This window comes from Engystomops pustulosus, chromosome 3, assembly GCF_040894005.1.
Source record: "Engystomops pustulosus chromosome 3, aEngPut4.maternal, whole genome shotgun sequence".
NCBI lineage: Eukaryota > Metazoa > Chordata > Amphibia > Anura > Leptodactylidae > Engystomops > Engystomops pustulosus.
Window position 1 is genome coordinate 103100595 of NC_092413.1, and position 21522 is coordinate 103122116.

Genomic DNA, 21522 nt, shown 5'->3' on the forward strand with positions numbered 1-21522 from the left:
GTAATGCAAATGCTTTGAAAAGGCAGAAAGGCATATTTGCACGGCTGCTGTGAAGGGCTTCTGCAACCTGTCTTTAGTGAAAATGAGGTCCCTTGTGACAGGTTCCCTTTAATCATGGTCTGATACGATTAAGCCATGAGGCGAAACACCTAAACATGTAGGTAACAACATACCTGAGATTTTATCTGTATTCTATCTGTATACTGTGATGTAACATTTTAAAAGACTTCAATAATGATGGCAAGTGGAAGATTTAAGAAACTACCTTGTGGCTCATGGGAGTAGATTTGTAATTCATAGTACTAGACAGAAGGTTGAATCCGAAGTTCCTACCAGTTGCAAGTGTGTTTATTCATACAGATTATGACCTATGCTGTGCATTTGCCAATCACTACTAGTGTCAGGTTTTTATTTTTCATATTTGGTGTAAACTATGTCTGTGCTTTTAAAAATATGAAAATTGGTGTCCTGTATTCATCAATGCGTTTGGCTCCTCCTGCTCTATAACATGCTTCTCGTCTATCTCACTGCATAATACCAGGTTTAGTTAAAATTATCGAACACACTCTCACTGACTTTATTAAGATTTTATTTAATACTATTAAACCATTATATAAATATTCCATATTGTGTTTTAAAAAACACATTATCAAAACAAGTGTACATATTTTTTTAGCCATCTTACAGTACAAAATGTGACTAACAACATTTAAATAAGTGGAAAACCCCCCAAAAAACTCTACCTCATGCAATTCTGTAAATTGTATTTTTATGTTTGAGTACTACCTGATTTACTCAGTGACTAATCAATGTTTTCGCTTTTGAAACCTAACAAACATTCTACAGCAACCAAACATGTTCAAAATACATAAAAATACAAAACTAAATACAGTCAATTAAACAAACTCCAACAATATAGTAATTACTTTAAGAATTAAAAAAACTGCAACAAATGTAGTTTTGCATCAGTAACACTCACAGAATACCACAGTTCTGTAAATGCATGTGTAAATATGTTTAGTAATGAGTTATATTCATTGTGTAGGCTGATGGATAAGTGACCAACATTAAGGGCTGTCTTTATTTATCTTAACGGATTTCATTTTTCCTCCAGGGCAGGGCTCACTACAATAAAACTATATGTTTCTACATGAAGTTTTATTGTCATAGCAAATTTTTTAAGAGAAGTTAAAATTATATTTAACACTTTGTATTTTACAGGAGTTTTACCTTCTGAAAATCAGCATAGAAAAAAAGACTGTAAAATACAAAAACTAGAACATGCCGTGGTTTAAAAAAACCACAGAATGTCCTTATATATTACTAGACATGTATATGCATGGGAATTCATTAATTCCCATACACTTACAAGCAGGGACTGGTTGTCTCTACAATAGGGTCAAAGACAAATCCAGAAAACCCTCTATAAGTAAACCCAGCTTGAAATTAGTACACAGCAAGCCTTCTAAATGTGTTCATCTATAATCCATTACTTTTTGAAGTTGTATCAAGAAACGGCACATACTCTTCCATTACACTCAAGGAGTTATTTGCTACCAATGTGGGCAATTCTATGGTGCTTTCAGTTTCCAGTGTAGTTTCAGAAGAAATTTCAAGTTCATTCAGATCTAAATGACAATTTTTACTGTAAAATGTGTCAGTACACTTAGTAGAATGTTCAAGGTCATCTCCAAAAAATAGATATTGCATTCCCAAACAAGGTGATGAGCAGAATGGTTCTTTCAATAGTCCAGAAGATACAGGAACGGAAATACTTTCTGTATTCTGATTTGTGTGACAAAGCTGAACATCTTCTATTCCACCATCCTTCAGATAATTAGATTCACCTTTTTCTGTAGCCAGTTTACCATTTTTAATTGGCGATAAACTAGTCTGAAACGCATCTAAATTCAAGAGACCTGCAAATGAGAAATTTAGAAAATTACTCATTTAATTAAAATAATGCAACATAAGTATCATGTCAAGCAAATAAAAGTGCAACACACAAGCATAGGTTTCAGGCATTGGCTGTTTACAGAAGCATCCTAGTTGGCCAAATTAAAATTCAGAAGATCTGATGTTATGACACCGGTCAGATTAACACACCGCCTTAGTATTAAATGTTGGGATTATAGATATCAAAAATATTGTGGCCCGATGTTACTAGAGAGTCTATGGAAAAATTATAAATAAAACTTGTTAGTATATTTTTCCTTTTAGATGCTCTTTTGTCCTGTGTTGCATTTTAAATGTTACAAAATAAACCATCCCAATGTACAAGCTGGCAAAATATTCAGAGAAGAAGACTTGAAATGAAAGGATTTTTTAATTCTGCAAATTCTTAAAAAAGCTTAAAAAATTTCTGTCTGTGAAAAAGAAAAAACTTAAAAAGGTCTCAAATAAGTCTACATAATATTTTATACATAAATGCTTATTAAAATATGTACCTGGCTCCCAAAGTTTCCTAAAATGTGTACATGTTTTTCAGCCCAACTATAGTTTTTCCAGATGTCCCAGTTCAACAGTGGTTCTAATTCAGTGAATTTTAGAACTACTGAAGCTCTCAGTGCAGGACAAGAAGAAAGTTGTTCTGGAACTCAGACCATAACAGTATGATAGGGCATTTGTGGTGCTTTGTGTCTTAATATTGTTGCTCACATGAAAGGTTTCCCAGCTTCCTGCAAATAATCAAGATTCCACACAGAAAATATGTGTTTTAAATAGAGATGAGCGAACACTAAAATGCTCGGGTACTCGTTATTCGAGACGAACTTTTCCCGATGCGCGAGTGCTCGTCTCGAATAACGAACCCCATTGAAGTCAATGGGAGACTCGAGCATTTTTCAAGGGGACCAAGGCTCTGCACAGGGAAGCTTGGCCAAACACCTGGGAACCTCAGAAAAGGATGGAAACACCACGGAAATGGACAGGAAACAGCAGGGGCAGCATGCATGGATGCCTCTGAGGCTGCTTAATCGCACCATTATGCCGAAATTATGGGCAACAGCATGGCCATGACAGAGTGACAGAATGAAGCTAGATAGCATGTAAAACATCCAATAATTGACCCTGACACTATAGGGGACGGCATGCAGAGGCAGAGGCAGCGGCAGCAGGCTAGAGAGTGGCATGGCGACATACCCTAATTGGACTCAGGCTTCAAACCAATGGGTGTCAGAGAGGAACCAAAGGAGGTGAGCAAGAAGCGCTCAAATAATATCGGTACATGATAAAAGTTTGCCAGTATATTTTGTGGATTACACAGCAGGGTGGCGACAAAGTTAACATGGAAGCCATGAAAACAACCCAAAATTCTGCCTGACACAGCTCGTTTGATAAGGGGACCATGTATGCTTACAGTTCATGCCAGTCGCTGCACTGGCTGCCAGTCTCCTTTCGAATACAGTTTAAAATAATAATAACCCTCATCCATAAAGCTCTGTATAATGCTGCACCCCCCTACCTCTCCTCTCTTATCTCAGTCTATCGCCCAACCCGTGCTCTTAGATCCGCCAGTGATCTTAGATTAACCTCTACCCTAGTGCGGACCTCCCACTCGCGTCTCCAAGACTTCTCTAGAGCTGCACCAATTCTATGGAATGCTCTGCCCTGGACTATCAGACTAATACCTAACCTCCAAAGTTTCAAACGTGCTCTTAAAACCCATTTCTTTAGGCAAGCCTATAACACTCATTAACTGCATGAAGTTTTAACTCTTCTACTAACCCGTCCTGTGTCGTCCTCCCATCTGTTATCCAGCAACCAACAGGCACCAGACTTCTCTGCAGTCCCATTCACCCTGGACCTGGTATATAAGATGACGGCTGAGTGGTTCAAGCGACAGCAATTCCATTTATTATATTTTTTTCTATTCCCTAAGAAGAATGGCTTGACCATTAAATATTCTTTTACCTCGTGTTACCCCATCATCTTCATAAACCGTAAGCTCTGGCGAGCAGGGACCTCACTCCTGTTGTTCCATACAAATGTTGTGCTCTGTTACATTACATTTGTATTTGTTTCCTATGATTTGTAAAGCGCTACAGAATATGATGACGCTATATAAATAAAGATTATTATTATTATTATTATGGAGGCAGTGAACTAGTAGTAGATTAAAGGTGCTGCAACTATGTTAGTTGGATCTTGGGATGGAGCTGGCGCTCTGCAGCCAGGCGAGCTTTTGCCAATCCAAGCCCCTGTCTCTAGGCTACTCCCCAAACAGCACTTCTAAGAACCTTTTGTATAAGATCAAGTGTAGTAGCGTTCTTATAAGTTTAGGATATGGCGGGTGAGGGGAATGTAAACAGATGCGCAAGAAGCGCTGAAATAATATCCCTAAATGGTAAAAGTTTGCAAGTATATTTTGTGGATTACACAGCAGGGTGGCGACAAAGTTAACAACTTTGATGTGGAATGCCCTGTAATAGCTCTTGGGCGGTGTGCCTTTTATCGCCTAGGCTCAGCAGTTTCAGCACCGCCTGCTGTCGCTTAGCGACGGCACTGCTGCTGTGCCTAGAGCTACCGACTGATGGCGCCATGCCCACGGATGGTAATTCGGAGGAGGAGGAGGTGGAGGAGGGGTGGGAGGAGGTATAGTAGGCCTTTGAGACCTGGACCGAGGTAGGCCCCGCAATTCTCTGCGTCGGCAGTATATGACCAGCCCCAGGGTCAGACTCGGTCCCAGCCTGCACCAAGTTAAGTGTAGTAGCGTTCTTATAAGTTTGGGATATGGCGGGTGAGGGGAATGTAAACAGATGCGCAAGAAGCGCATGATGCGCATGGAGCTGGCGCTCCGCTGCCAGGCGAGCTTTCGCCAATTCAAGCTCCTGTCTCTAGGCTACTCCCCAAACAGCACTTCTAAGAACCTTTTGTATAAGATCAAGTGTAGTAGCGTTCTTATAAGTTTAGGATATGCCGGGTGAGGGGAATGTAAACAGATGCGCAAGAAGCGCTGAAATAATATCCCTAAATGGTAAAAGTTTGCCAGTATATTTTGTGGATAACACAGCAGGGTGGCGACAAAGTTAACAACTTTGATGTGGAATCCATGAAAACAACCCAAATTTCTGCCTGACACACCTCGTTTGATAAAGGGACGATGTATGGAGGCAGCTATATGGACGACTTTTGGAGGTAGCAATGGAGACAACGTGTGGAGGCTGCTATGGAGACAATTTAATTTGGATAGTGCCTGTATGTGGCAGTCCCAAACATTTTTCAAACCAGAGGAGCAGGTAGGTGGCCCTCCAGTAAAATGGAATAGATTGAGTGCCTGTATGTGGCAGTCCCAAAAATGTTTCAAACCAGAGGAGCAGGTAGGTGGCCCTGCAGTAAAATGGAATAGATTGAGTGCCTGTATGTGGCAGTCCCAAAAATTTTTCAAACCAGAGGAGCAGGTAGGTGGCCCTCCAGTAAAATGGAATAGATTGAGTGCCTGTATGTGGCAGTCCCAAAAATGTTTCAAACCAGAGGAGCAGGTAGGTGGCCCTGCAGTAAAATGGAATAGATTGAGTGCCTGTATGTGGCACTCACAAAAATTGTTTCAAACAGAGGACCGGGTAGGTGGCCCTCCAGAAAAATTAAATGCATGAAGTACTATAGCAAGAGCCAGTGGGCCCTGTCAAAAAATAGCCATTTTCCTCTGCTTTACTGTACAAAGAGGAGGAGAAGGAGGAAAATGAGGAGGAGGAGGAGTGGATCAATTATTCAGGTTGAGCTTCCTTCACCTGGTGGAGATTGGAAATTCTGAGAAATCCAGCCTTTATTCATTTTAATAAGCGTCAGCCTGTCAGCGATGTCAGTCGACAGGCGTGTACGCTTATCGGTGATGATGCCACCAGCTGCACTGAAAACCCGCTCGGACAAGACGCTAGCGGCAGGGCAGGCAAGAACCTCCAAGGCGTACAGCGCCAGTTCGTGCCACATGTCCAGCTTTGAAACCCAGTAGTTGTAGGGAGCTGTGTGATCATTTAGGACGATGGTATGGTCAGCTACGTACTCCCTCACCATCTTTCTGTAAAGATCAGCCCTACTCTGCCGAGACTGGGGACAGGTGACAGTGTCTTGCTGGGGTGACATAAAGCTGGCAAAAGCCTTGTAAAGCGTACCCTTGCCAGTGCTGGACAAGCTGCCTGCTCGCCTACTCTCCCTCGCTACTTGTCCCGCAGAACTACGCACTCTGCCGCTAGCGCTGTCAGAAGGGAAATACTGTTTCAGCTTGTGCACCAGGGCCTGCTGGTATTCATGCATTCTCACACTCCTTTCCTCTGCAGGGATGAGAGTGGAAAGATTTTGCTTGTACCGTGGGTCCAGGAGAGTGAACACCCAGTAATCGGTGCTGGAATAAATTCTTTGAACGCGAGGGTCACGCGATAGGCAGCCTAGCATGAAATCTGCCATATGCGCCAGAGTACCAACGCGTAAGAATTCACTCCCCTCACTGGCCTGACTGTCCATTTCCTCCTCCTCCAACTCCTCTTCTTCTGCCCATACACGCTGAACAGTAAAGGACTCAACAATGGTCCCCTCTTGTGTCTCACCAACATTCTCCTCCTCTTCCTCCTCATCCTCCTCCACCTCCACCTCCTCCGATATGCGCTGAGAAACAGACCTGAGGGTGCTTTGGCTATCAACAAGGGAATATTCTTCCCCTGTCTCTTGTGACGAGCGCAAAGCTTCCGACTTCATGCTGACCAGAGAGTTTTTCAACAGGCCAAGCAGCGGGATGGTGAGGCTGATGATGGCGGCATCGCCACTGACCATCTGTGTTGACTCCTCAAAGTTACTCAGCACCTGACAGATATCAGACATCCACGTCCACTCCTCATTGTAGACTTGAGGAAGCTGACTGACCTGACTACCAGTTCTGGTGGAAGTTGACATCTGGCAGTCTACAATCGCTCTGCGCTGCTGGTAAACTCTGGATAACATGGTCAGTGTTGAATTCCACCTCGTGGGCACGTCGCACAACAGTCGGTGAGCGGGCAGTTGGAGGCGGCGCTGCGCTGCCCTGAGAGTGGCAGCATCTGGGCTGGACTTCCTGAAATGCGCACAGATGCGGCGCACCTTCGTGAGCAAATCAGACAGATTGGGGTATGTCTTGAGGAAACGCTGAACTATCAGATTTAACACATGGGCCAGGCATGGCACATGTGTCAGTCTGCCGAGTTGCAGAGCCGCCACCAGGTTACGGCCGTTGTCACACACAACCATTCCCGGCTTGAGGTTCAGCGGTGCCAGCCACAGATCAGTCTGCGCCGTGATGCCCTGTAATAGCTCTTGGGCGGTGTGCCTTTTGTCGCCTAGGCTCAGCAGTTTGAGCACCGCCTGCTGTCGCTTAGCGACGGCACTGCTGCTGTGCCTAGAGCTACCGACTGATGGCGCCGTGCCCACGGATGGTAGTTCGGAGGAGGAGGTGGAGGAGGGGTGGGAGGAGGAGGAGGCATAGTAGGCCTGAAACACCTGGACCGAGGTAGGCCCCGCAATCCTCGGCGTCGGCAGTATATGAGCAGCCCCAGTGTCAGACTCGGTCCCAGCCTCCACCAAGTTAACCCAATGTGCCGTCAGCGATATATAGTGGCCCTGCCCGGCAGCACTCGTCCACGTGTCCGTGGTCAGGTGGACCTTGTCAGAAACGGCGTTGGTCAGGGCACGGATGATGTTGTCTGACACGTGCTGGTGCAGGGCTGGGACGGCACATCGGGAAAAGTAGTGGCGGCTGGGGACCGAATACCGAGGGGCGGCCGCCGCCATGAGGTTGCGAAAGGCCTCGGTCTCTACTAGCCTATAGGGCAGCATCTCCAGGCTAAGCAATCTGGAGATGTGCACATTAAGGGCTTGGGCGTGCGGGTGGGTTGCACTATATTTGCGTTTCCGCTCCAGCGTCTGGGGTATGGAGAGCTGAACGCTGGTGGATGCTGTGGAGGATCGTGGAGGCGACGATGGGGTTTTTGTGGCAGGGTCCTGGGCAGGGGGCTGACTAGCAGCTGACACAGGGGAAGGAGCAGTGGTGTGCACGGCCGGAGGTGAACGGGCTTGTTGCCACTGAGTGGGGTGTTTAGCATTCATATGCCTGCGCATACTGGTGGTAGTTAAGCTAGTAGTGGTGGAACCCCTGCTGAGCCTGGTTTGGCAAATGTTGCACACCACAGTCCGTCGGTCATCCGGTGTTTCCTTAAAGAACCTCCAGACTTCTGAAGATCTAGCCCTCGCCGCAGGAGCCCTCGCCACGGGAGCTTCACTAGTTGACACATTTGGCGCTGATGCACCAGCTCTGGCCCTGCCTCTCCGTCTGGCCCCACCACTGCCTCTTCCAACCTGTTCTGGTCGAGGACTCTCCTCCGTCTCAGAAGCACTGTGTTCACCCGGCCTCTCAACCCAGCTTGGGTCTGTCACCTCATCATCCTCCGATCCCTCAGTCTGCTCCCCCCTCGGACTTCCTGCCCTGACAACAACTTCCCCACTGTCTGACAACCGTCTCCCCTCATCGTCGGACACCTCTTTACACACTTCCACTACGTCAAGAAGGTCATCATCACCCACAGACTGTGACTGTTGGAAAACCTGGGCATCGGAAAATTGCTCAGCAGCAACCGGACAAGTGGTTTGTGACTGTGGGAAGGGTCCAGAAAACAGTTCCTCAGAGTATGCCGGTTCAAATGCCAAATTTTCCTGGGAGGGGGCAGACTGGGGGGGAGGAGGCTGAGGTGCAGGAGCTGGAGGAGTGGCGATTTCGGTGACATGGGTGGACTGCGTGGAAGACTGACTGGTGGTGGACAAATTGCTCGAAGCATTGTCAGCAATCCACGACATCACCTGTTCGCACTGTTCTGGCCTCAACAGTGCTCTACCACGAGTCCCAGTAACTTCAGACATGAACCTAGGGAGTGTAGCTCTGCGGCGTTCCCCTGCTCCCTCATCAGCAGGTGGTGTCTCACCCCGCCCAGGACCACGGCCTCTGACCCCTGCAGTAGTTGGACGCCCACGTCCCCGCCCTCGTCCTCTACCCCTAGCCCTGGGGTTAAACATTTTTAAAATGAGAGTTATAACTTTATTTTTTTTTTTACTTTTTTTTGTTTTTTTTTGTGTTTTTTTTTTTTTTTTGTGTTTTTTGGTTTTTTTTGAGTTTTTAAAACCAAACAATGCTATCCTATTGCTATGGCTATTTTCTAGCCAAGTATCAAAGCACACTACTATGCCAGATGAGATGACACTGAGTTAGTGCCTAATTGAAATCCAACCCCTACTAAATTTTCCCACTTCGGTCTTTGCTATGGATATGTGCGTCACTAAGCGCAGAACACAGCGGTCGCAAGTCTCACTACAAATTGCTCAGAATTGGCTAGTACATGCACTGCAGAAAGTACAGCCACCAGCAGATCAACCAGAAATCAAATATATAGAACGCTACTGTATGCGTAAGTAAGCTCTTTGTATTCTCCTATGGCTATTTTCTAGCCAAGTATCAAAGCACACTACTATGCCAGATGAGATGACACTGAGTTAGTGCCTAATTGAAATCCAACCCCTACTAAATTTTCCCACTTCGGTCTTTGCTATGGATATGTGCGTCACTAAGCGCAGAACACAGCGGTCGCAAGTCTCACTACAAATTGCTCAGAATTGGCTAGTACATGCACTGCAGAAAGTACAGCCACCAGCAGATCAACCAGAAATCAAATATATAGAACGCTACTGTATGCGTAAGTAAGCTCTTTGTATTCTCCTATGGCTATTTTCTAGCCAAGTATCAAAGCACACTACTATGCCAGATGAGATGACACTGAGTTAGTGCCTAATTGAAATCCAACCCCTACTAAATTTTCCCACTTCGGTCTTTGCTATGGATATGTGCGTCACTAAGCGCAGAACACAGCGGTCGCAAGTCTCACTACAAATTGCTCAGAATTGGCTAGTACATGCACTGCAGAAAGTACAGCCACCAGCAGATCAACCAGAAATCAAATATATAGAACGCTACTGTATGCGTAAGTAAGCTCTTTGTATTCTCCTATGGCTATTTTCTAGCCAAGTATCAAAGCACACTACTATGCCAGATGAGATGACACTGAGTTAGTGCCTAATTGAAATCCAACCCCTACTAAATTTTCCCACTTCGGTCTTTGCTATGGATATGTGCGTCACTAAGCGCAGAACACAGCGGTCGCAAGTCTCACTACAAATTGCTCAGAATTGGCTAGTACATGCACTGCAGAAAGTACAGCCACCAGCAGATCAACCAGAAATCAAATATATAGAACGCTACTGTATGCGTAAGTAAGCTCTTTGTATTCTCCTATGGCTATTTTCTAGCCAAGTATCAAAGCACACTACTATGCCAGATGAGATGACACTGAGTTAGTGCCTAATTGAAATCCAACCCCTACTAAATTTTCCCACTTCGGTCTTTGCTATGGATATGTGCGTCACTAAGCGCAGAACACAGCGGTCGCAAGTCTCACTACAAATTGCTCAGAATTGGCTAGTACATGCACTGCAGAAAGTACAGCCACCAGCAGATCAACCAGAAATCAAATATATAGAACGCTACTGTATGCGTAAGTAAGCTCTTTGTATTCTCCTATGGCTATTTTCTAGCCAAGTATCAAAGCACACTACTATGCCAGATGAGATGACACTGAGTTAGTGCCTAATTGAAATCCAACCCCTACTAAATTTTCCCACTTCGGTCTTTGCTATGGATATGTGCGTCACTAAGCGCAGAACACAGCGGTCGCAAGTCTCACTACAAATTGCTCAGAATTGGCTAGTACATGCACTGCAGAAAGTACAGCCACCAGCAGATCAACCAGAAATCAAATATATAGAACGCTACTGTATGCGTAAGTAAGCTCTTTGTATTCTCCTATGGCTATTTTCTAGCCAAGTATCAAAGCACACTACTATGCCAGATGAGATGACACTGAGTTAGTGCCTAATTGAAATCCAACCCCTACAAAATTTTCCCACTTCGGTCTTTGCTATGGATATGTGCGTCACTAAGCGCAGAACACAGCGGTCGCAAGTCTCACTACAAATTGCTCAGAATTGGCTAGTACATGCACTGCAGAAAGTACAGCCACCAGCAGATCAACCAGAAATCAAATATATAGAACGCTACTGTATGCGTAAGTAAGCTCTTTGTATTCTCCTATGGCTATTTTCTAGCCAAGTATCAAAGCACACTACTATGCCAGATGAGATGACACTGAGTTAGTGCCTAATTGAAATCCAACCCCTACTAAATTTTCCCACTTCGGTCTTTGCTATGGATATGTGCGTCACTAAGCGCAGAACACAGCGGTCGCAAGTCTCACTACAAATTGCTCAGAATTGGCTAGTACATGCACTGCAGAAAGTACAGCCACCAGCAGATCAACCAGAAATCAAATATATAGAACGCTACTGTATGCGTAAGTAAGCTCTTTGTATTCTCCTATGGCTATTTTCTAGCCAAGTATCAAAGCACACTACTATGCCAGATGAGATGACACTGAGTTAGTGCCTAATTGAAATCCAACCCCTACTAAATTTTCCCACTTCGGTCTTTGCTATGGATATGTGCGTCACTAAGCGCAGAACACAGCGGTCGCAAGTCTCACTACAAATTGCTCAGAATTGGCTAGTACATGCACTGCAGAAAGTACAGCCACCAGCAGATCAACCAGAAATCAAATATATAGAACGCTACTGTATGCGTAAGTAAGCTCTTTGTATTCTCCTATGGCTATTTTCTAGCCAAGTATCAAAGCACACTACTATGCCAGATGAGATGACACTGAGTTAGTGCCTAATTGAAATCCAACCCCTACTAAATTTTCCCACTTCGGTCTTTGCTATGGATATGTGTGCCACTAAGAGCTAAACACAACAGTAGCAAGTCCCCCTGCTAATTCCTCACAAAATGGTACTAGATGCAAATTAAAATAAAAAAAGTAGAACGTTATTGTAGCCCTAAGAAGGGCTGTTGGGTTCTTTGAGAATCACTCCTGCCTAACAGTAAGCTAATAGAACACCCTAACGCTTTCCCTGACCAGCAGCAGCTCTCTCCCTAGCGGCATCCAGACACAGAATGATCCGAGCAGCGCGGGCAGCGGCTAGTCTATCCCAGGGTCACCTGATCTGGCCAGCCAACCACTGCTATCGACGTGTAAGGGTACCACGTCATGCTGGGTGGAGTGCAGAGTCTCCCGGCTTGTGATTGGCTCTGTTTCTGGCCGCCAAAAAGCAAAACGGCGGGAGCTGCCATTTTCTCGAGCGGGCGAAGTATTCGTCCGAGCAACGAGCAGTTTCGAGTACCCTAATGCTCGACCGAGCATCAAGCTCGGACGAGCATGTTCGCTCATCTCTAGTTTTAAAACCAAGCAAAAGTTAGGGTTAGAAAAATGGCTGAACCATGTAAAAAACTCATGCACAATAAAGATTGCGCATAATTACCTTTAGTGTGCATTAGCCTTATGTCCTAGCATTGTTGTGCTCCCTTAGCCGGTTTTATACTTACCAAACTGACATGGAGGGATCAATAAGAATGTCAAGTAGTAGATCTTTGTTACTAATAAAATACTCTTTATTTGAGGCGTGAATTATGATCAGTACAGCGCTCATGTAAACACAAAGACATTGAGTAAACCAATGTAAAACAAGGTTTTTGTTTTATTATTTTACACTATACCAGCAAGGAAAAGAACATGTACCATTGTTCTACCCTATACTCCAAGGGATCAAGAAAATTCATTCCCTCTACAACTCTGTGTAGAACATCATGGATGGAAGAACAAACTTAGCCCAGAAAAGGCTCAGAAGTTTCGTCTGATCATGGCCATTTTGTAGTTCACCTGAAAACGGGGTGTTTTTACTGTGATCACCTTTTTTCTCTTAAATTCTTACATCGCAAAGATAAAAGGTACCCTGCCACCAGCATTTATCATTATTAAACCAGTATTCTCATACAAAATATCTAACTGAATAAAATTTAGAAGTGTATGTTACCTTGTTGAGGCGTTGATAGCGGACAGTCATAACCTGATGAAGCGTTAATGTCTTTACTGTCTTCCATGTTTGTTGATGCTGAAAGAAATTTTGAAAAATATCTTTCGTAAGCTATATTTTTATTTCAATTAGATATGATATGATCACATTAAAGTTGTCCAGCCTTAAAAAAATGTATCTAATATCTGGCTCGGGGTGTATAAAAACAAACCAAAAAAGTATGCTTTCCTTCTCTGCTGTTTTATGTGAATGCAGTCAGTGCTGTGCCACGGTTTATTTGCTACATCATTAGATGTAATGCTGTAGCAAGTAAGTAGAATTAGTTGTATGGCAGCACCTGCCTCTAAACAAACAGGGTCATGGTGCTGATTTGGATCATCACGGGGCCACGGGAGTAACAGAGAAGCTAAGCAAGGAAAGTTTTTTGTTTGTTTTTACTGCTCCCCAGCCAGATATATGATATTTTTTTAAACACTGGACAACCCCTTTAAGGTTAATTATTTCTACTTTTAAAGAGTTTGATAATTGGGGGCATGGAGGGTAATAGTTCTGGCACACAAGTGATACAAAAGGGCTTGTGTAAATTCTCCTATGTACATGCTTAAATTTGCCGCTTTTGGGCACCACAAAACTGGTGCAAAACCATTGATAACATTGATAACCTAGATTTACAGTATCTGTGTTAAATGCATTGAAAAGGGCCATTATGCTACAATATCTCTTGGCTTCAACTCTTTCTGTTATTGTTTTGGAGATGTAAGAGCTTTAGCTATGAAATACTGTAGAGTACATCTTCAACAAGTTACTGCACATACAATGAAAAAAAATCATAAAATCCAGCACTTTTAAATGAAACTACATTTTTATTGGATCATCACTTAAACTTTGTCTGCATACAGAGATATTCCATGTAACATTTACGCGTTTCGAGTTCAAAGACTCTTCATCATGGCTATTGTATACTCAAAATACCCTCCTATTTAAAACACACCTTAAACAATAGAGAGCTGAATACACATTTTTTTGTTCAAACCAAAAGGAAATACAGTTTTTAACACTAAAATCCAATAAGCTTCTCTTTTTATCACTAGACTCTCCCAGTCTCCACCTCTCTTAGGACTATACACCTTTTTTATGTGAGTTTCAATGAAATGCCTAGAGGCTCCCGATATTCCTGTACTTTTCCTTTAAATATCAGATAAGTGCTCAGCTATTCAGTCTTTATTTTACGAATGGTGCTGCCTACATAGTATTTTTTATTGCAACATATGCACTCTAATGACAAAAAGCATAGAAAGTATCACAATTTATGAACTATTTTATGTTCTAGATTTTATCTTCATTTTCCAAAGCTTTTTTCTTTTTCACAAATTGACAAGTATTGCACTTACTCTCTCCACAGGCATAAAATCGATTTACTGATAACCAAGTTTTAGTTTTTTGGCAGTTTTTATCAATATAGTATCTTGGTGATGACATAGATCTTAAAGATCTTCCCCTTTTCACTACACATTGAAAGCCATTTCCTAGACTGCTTCTAAAAATATTAACTTTGTTTAATGTTGGGATGTATTTTTTTTATTTATTTATTTTTTTTTTTTAGAATGCCACATATATCTGTATATTCATTACTATATGAAGTGGAGAATACTTTTTTCTTGCTTTTTATGGTTGTTCAGAAAAAAATTGTTTTTTGTCTCCTATGTGTGCTTTTGCGCTTTTTTTCCCGCATTTAAACTTTATAGCCTTTTATTTTAAAATTCAATTATTTCACAATTCTTTTATGAAAATATCAATATTTTTACAGTTTCTCCTTGTTCTCACGTATTCACCTATGGGTATTGTTTTTATCGTGTGGAATGGATGACAACTTCCTGCATCCAATATTGTGTTACCTGCTATTGGCTTTATATAGGTAGATGTTTCTATTTGCCAAGTATTTAATGTATATTCCCATATAATGTCAAATATAATGTCAAATCTAAGAAATTGACCTTGTCCAGAAACAATTCACCAGTAAAACACGTTAAAGCGATTCTCATTAAATGTAATTTAAACAATTTTCAAAGCTTTTGTTTACCATTCCAAACCAATAGCATATCATCTATAAGTGTGCCATAATAAACGATGTGGATGTGGAAGAAAGGGTTGGCAGAAGTTTAAGGGTACATTCAGACAGCCGTCTATGGGGATGTATATGCGTCCGCAAATTTGCGGCCACATATATGTCCCCATAGACGGCATTGGTAGTCCCGCGTCGGTATGGTGCTCTATTTTTCCCCCATGTGTGTGGCCGTGCACCGGTTTTTTTATGGAGGAGAGAGGGCTAAAAATACACTTATTTAAGGTCACTATCTCACATTGTGTGTGTGAAAGGGGGGGGGGGGAGGGGGTGCTGGTGCCTTTTCTGCCAGCAAAATGCTTTGTCCTGGCCCTGGAGACACCCCCTACTAAAGATATATGAGGGGAAAAAATAATTCCACAATGTGAATTTGCAATATATCTTGTGGTTTATGTTATAAAAACAGATAGTTCCTATGCTATATGCCATTTTGAAAAACTTGGCCTTTATTCAATTAGGAAGCTTCTATGAAGGCGGATGTAGCCTAAAGAATAGGTCCACTCACCCGTTACCTGCTGGGGTTTAAAAGTATGTCATCTTTCTCTTCATTTCCAAAATTTAAATAAAACTTGACTTACTGTCACTGTGCATGTGTGTGTATGAGTGTGCACATAAATACGTACAAATGCATTAGATTATAATAATATACATATATACATATACACACATATAAAATTAATGGATACATTCCAAGAAAAGCTTATTTTATGCTTTGTACACTTTAGTAAATCACATTCTTTTTGCCTCCTAAATTTGATCTATATTGATGTCCTTGGTATAAGATATTTTAGAAGTAGGTCATACTTTGATTAATGACTCAGACCACAAGGTCATTGCACGAATACCAGATAACACATCACTCTCAGAGTTTTATACAAGACACAGTAGTACTTGAATTAGGATATAATTCTGCTTAAGACAGAGTGTAGCACTAAAGGCTTTCAGAGAATGTAGAAGGTAAAAGCAATATCTCACAATATGGTCAATTTAGGGACAAAGGAGTACCATAACAGTTTATGCTGAAAAGGTCATAAAGTAGCTCTTTTCACCCAAATTGTTTAATATTGTAGCTTTTAGTTCTATCTTTGGATTTGATATTGTTATTCTGGCTTTAAAGAAATATTGATGGATATTACAGTTTAGTTATGACCAGTTTGCAATAAGTGTAAACAGATTCTTCTGAATGGGATCTTGAATTTTTAGAGAATTTTACAGGATACAAAACACATTAGGGCAGATTTATGAATCAGTTTACGGCAGAATTTTGTCTTGTATAGATTATTTAGATTTATGTTTTTAATACTTTAAAAAAAATGTGTAAAATATTTGCCTGTAACATCATACTATAACACCCACCCATACTTTGGTATACAAAGCCGTGTAAGACATAATTTTTGCAGGATGAGCTGATATTTTCATTGATACAGGCAACCTGACAAAATGGGACATAGGACTATAATTATGTTGTATCTACGGTCATTGCTGCACACACTGATGGAACATGTGTGACAAACAACTAATTGTGGATCCATTGTTTGCAAAGCTCATTCATGCGCAGGTAGGCCAAGGGGTCTAGTCTTGTCCAAGCTTTGAGGTATATACATTCATTTAGCCCTAAAATGTACACATTTCCAAAAGATAAAAAGAGAAAACCCACCATACAATTTGTTATGCAATTTCTCCCGAGTACAGAGACCCCCCACATGTGGCCGTTTCTTGTTTTATGGACGCACAGTGAGGCGCAGAAGGAGAGCCATGCAGTTGCCAGGATTTTATCATTGACCCATTTTGCAGGCTATAAAATTTTCGCTTTTTCGTTATTGGGGCCATGTAATGGCATTTTTTTTTTGCGGGATTAGATGCTTTTTCCAGTGTTACCATTTTGAGGTTGGTATCTCCCATTGTTGTAAATTTAGGAACTTTTTTTTGAAGGCAGGAGTAGAAAAGCATCAATTCTGTACTGGATTTTTAACTCTTTTTTTTCATGTTCACCGTTAGACTAATAATCATGCTATCTTTATTCTATGGGTTGATACAATTATGGGGATACCATACTTGAATATTTTTTCTTACGTTCTACTAAATTTGGCAAATAAAACCCTAATGTGGGGACAAATCTATCATTTTTGCATTGCCGTCTTCCAAGTGGCATAACATTTTTACTTTTTTAGCTATGGAGTGGATTGGTGGATTGCTTTTTGCAAAACATGTTGTAGTTTTCAATGGTATCATTATGGAGTACAAGGTTTTTTTATTACTTTTTATTGCATTTTTGTGGGATTCAATTGATAAAAATCAGAATTTTTGGCAGTTTTTTTTACAGTTTTTTTTTTACGACATTCATTGTGCAGGTTCAATAATTATTTAATTTTTAGCCTATAATTTTTATAATTTTTATGATACTATATATGTGGGGTTTGTGTTACGATTTAGACTTTTTTGTGTTATATATCCCTTTATATGTTATGGGGCTTATAAGCATTTTAATTGATTTACATATTTACATATTTTTACAAAGCTCTTTCCTCAGGAATTTAGATGCCTCACATTTCTGTCGACAACAAATCATGCATTCCCTGCTTCTCTCCACAGACAGCCAGTGGGCTAGTGGCGTCAGCCGGCTGTCTGTGAATCTTGTGCATATATTCGCCGCCTGTGTGTTAAGTATGGACAGTGTGGGAGGGTGGCATGCATAATTAATTGTCGTAGGAGCCATGAGGCTCCGGCTCATTTACAGGTTTTCACAAAGTTCTTTTATCAGGAGCTTTTTATTTGCTGTGTATGGAGCTGTATGAGGGATTGTTTTCTGTGTATCAAGTTGTACTTCATATTGACAGTATTTTATATTCCATGCTGTGTAATGGGAAGCTGGAAAAAAAAATCCAAATCCAGTGAAAATGATACTTTGGTGTACTTCGTTGTGTAAGGTGTCATATTTTTTGGGAGAAGCTGACGTTTTTATTGACACCATTGTAGTGACTTTATAATCGTTTGATCACTTTTATTCAATTATTTGTGGTGAAACAGTTGAAAAAGTGTAGTTTTGGACTTATGGCACTATTTTCTGTTAGAAGGTTCACTGTTAAGAATGACAGTTTTTATATTTTGATTGGGATTCTTGGGGCATGTTTTATTGGTAAAAAATACAGCTGGCATATGCTAAAAAATTATCTTCATGTGCAGGAGACCTTAATTAAATCCCCCAGCTTTATCTCTCCAACATGCAGAATACACAGAATTTTGAAATTTAGTATTTTTTACATTGTATCAACTTATTGAACTCAACCAACAGGAATTTCCATCTGAGACAATAAATATAAATACAGGCGGTCCCCTACTTAAGGACACCCGACTTACAGACAACCCATAGTTACAGACAGACCCCTCTGACCTCTGGTGAAGCTTTCTGGATGCTTTACTATAATCCTAGATTGCAATAATCAGCTGTAAGGTGTCTGTAATGAAGCTTTATTGATAATCCTTGGTCCCATTACAGCAAAAAATGTTTAAAATCCAATTGTCACTGGGGCCAAAATTTTTTTTTTTCTGGATCTACAATTATAAAATATACAGTTTCGACTTACATACAAATTCAACTTAAGAACAAACCTCCGGACCCCATCTTGTACTTAACCCGGGGACTGCCTGTAAATGTAAAAATTCTAATCCATTTGGTGCAGACTAAAACAAAGAGTACTGTCCTTCATAATTTACATCTACTCACAGTAATAAGGAAGTAGTTTATCCCCTGTGCTCTGTATGCACTATTTAGATTGCAGCTGTTCTTAGAGTAATTTTATAGGAGCATATTTCACAGGCCTCATCAGAAAACAGAATTAGCCTTTCCATTAACAGGCCTTCAACATACAGCAATCCCAACACACTTTTTTATCAAGAAAAAAAGAATACTAAATGAGAATAACTGAGGGAATGAAGATGCAAATCTATTAAAGCGGAATGCAACATGATTAGAGATGAGCGAACACTAAAATGCTCGGGTACTCGTTATTCGAGACGAACTTTTCCCGATGCTCGAGTGCTCGTCTCGAATAACGAACCCCATTGAAGTCAATGGGAGACTCGAGCATTTTTCAAGGGGACCAAGGCTCTGCACAGGGAAGCTTGGCCAAACACCTGGGAACCTCAGAAAAGGATGGAAACACCACGGAAATGGACAGGAAACAGCAGGGGCAGCATGCATGGATGCCTCTGAGGCTGCATAATCGCACCATTATGCCAAAATTATGGGCAACAGCATGGCCATGACAGAGTGACAGAATGAAGCTAGATAGCATCTAAAACATCCAATAATTGACCCTGACACTATAGGGGACGGCATGCAGAGGCAGCGGCAGCAGGCTAGAGAGTGTCATGGCGACATACCCTAAATGGACTCAGGCTTCAAACCAATGGGTGGCAGAGAGGAACCAAAGGAGGTGAGCAAGAAGCGCTCAAATAATATCGGTACATGATAAAAGTTTGCCAGTATATTTTGTGGATTACACAGCAGGGTGGCGACAAAGTTAACATGGAAGCCATGAAAACAACCCAAAATTCTGCCTGACACAGCTCGTTTGATAAGGGGACCATGTATGGAGGCAGTGAACTAGTAGTAGATTAAAGGTGCTGCAGTTAAAACTATGTTAGTTGGATCTTGGCATGGAGCTGGCGCTCCGCTGCCAGGCGAGCTTTCGCCAATCCAAGCCCCTGTCTATAGGCTACTCCCCAAACAGCACTTCTAAGAACCTTTTGTATAAGATCAAGTGTAGTAGCGTTCTTATAAGTTTAGGATATGGCGGGTGAGGGGAATGTAAACAGATGCGCAAGAAGCGCTGAAATAATATCCCTAAATGGTAAAAGTTTGCAAGTATATTTTGGGGATTACACAGCAGGGTGGCGACAAAGTTAACAACTTTGATGTGGAATGCCCTGTAATAGCTCTTGGGCGGTGTGCCTTTTATCGCCTAGGCTCAGCAGTTTCAGCACCGCCTGCTGTCGCTTAGCGACGGCACTGCTGCTGTGCCTAGAGCTACCGACTGATGGCGCCATGCCCACGGATGGTAATTCGGAGGAGGAGGAGGTGGAGGAGGGGTGGGAGGAGGTATAGTAGGCCTTTGAGACCTGGACCGAGGTAGGCCCCGCAATTCTCTGCGTCGGCAGTATATGACCAGCCCCAGGGTCAGACTCGGTCCCAGCCTGCACCAAGTTAAGTGTAGTAGCGTTCTTATAAGTTTGGGATATGGCGGGTGAGGGGAATGTAAACAGATGCGCAAGAAGCGCATGATGCGCATGGAGCTGGCGTTCCGCTGCCAGGCGAGCTTTCGCCAATCCAAGCCCCTGTCTCTAGGCTACTCCCCAAACAGCACTTCTAAGAACCTTTTGTATAAGATCAAGTGTAGTAGCGTTCTTATAAGTTTAGGATATGCCGGGTGAGGGGAATGTAAACAGATGCGCAAGAAGCGCTGAAATAATATCCCTAAATGGTAAAAGTTTGCCAGTATATTTTGTGGATAACACAGCAGGGTGGCGACAAAGTTAACAACTTTGATGTGGAATCCTTGAAAACAACCCAAATTTCTGCCTGACACACCTCGTTTGATAAAGGGACGATGTATGGAGGCAGCTATATGGACGACTTTTGGAGGTAGCAATGGAGACAACGTGTGGAGGCTGCTATGGAGACAATTTAATTTGGATAGTGCCTGTATGTGGCAGTCCCAAACATTTTTCAAACCAGAGGAGCAGGTAGGTGGCCCTCCAGTAAAATGGGATAGATTGAGTGCCTGTATGTGGCAGTCCCAAAAATGTTTCAAACCAGAGGAGCAGGTAGGTGGCCCTCCAGTAAAATGGAATAGATTGAGTGCCTGTATATGGCAGTCCCAAAAATTGTTCAAACCAGAGGAGCAGGTAGGTGGCCCTGCAGTAAAATGGAATAGATTGAGTGCCTGTATGTGGCAGTCCCAAAAATTGTTCAAACCAGAGGAGCAGGTAGGTGGCCCTGCAGTAAAATGGAATAGATTGAGTGCCTGTATGTGGCAGTCCCAAAAATGTTTCAAACTAGAGGAGCAGGTAGGTGGCCCTCCAGTAAAATGGAATAGATTGAGTGCCTGTATGTGGCAGTCCCAAAAATTGTTCAAACCAGAGGAGCAGGTAGGTGGCCCTGCAGTAAAATGGAATAGATTGAGTGCCTGTATGTGGCAGTCCCAAAAATTTTTTAAAACAGAGGACCGGGTAGGTGGCCCTCCAGAAAAATGGAATAGATTGAGTGCCTGTATGTGGCACTCACAAAAATTGTTTCAAACAGAGGACCGGGTAGGTGGCCCTCCAGAAAAATTAAATGCATGAAGTACTATAGCAAGAGCCAGTGGGCCCTGTCAAAAAATAGCCATTTTCCTCTGCTTTACTGTACA

The 21522-nt window shown here is 42.2% G+C and overlaps 1 protein-coding gene across 2 annotated transcripts in view; it reads right to left on the bottom strand.

The window, feature by feature from the left end:
• Window positions 1–578: 578 nt before the first annotated feature.
• Window positions 579–21522, bottom strand: part of LOC140121707 (uncharacterized) — a 106410-nt gene continuing 85466 nt past the window's right edge. For both annotated transcript variants that reach the window (XM_072141679.1, XM_072141680.1), the window contains 2 exons: window positions 12991–13068; window positions 579–1919 (listed from right to left, as the gene is read on the bottom strand). In XM_072141679.1, coding sequence (XP_071997780.1) covers window positions 1480–1919; window positions 12991–13068 — 518 coding nt within the window. In that variant the 3' untranslated portion in view covers window positions 579–1479. The remainder of the gene's footprint in view (window positions 1920–12990; window positions 13069–21522) is intronic.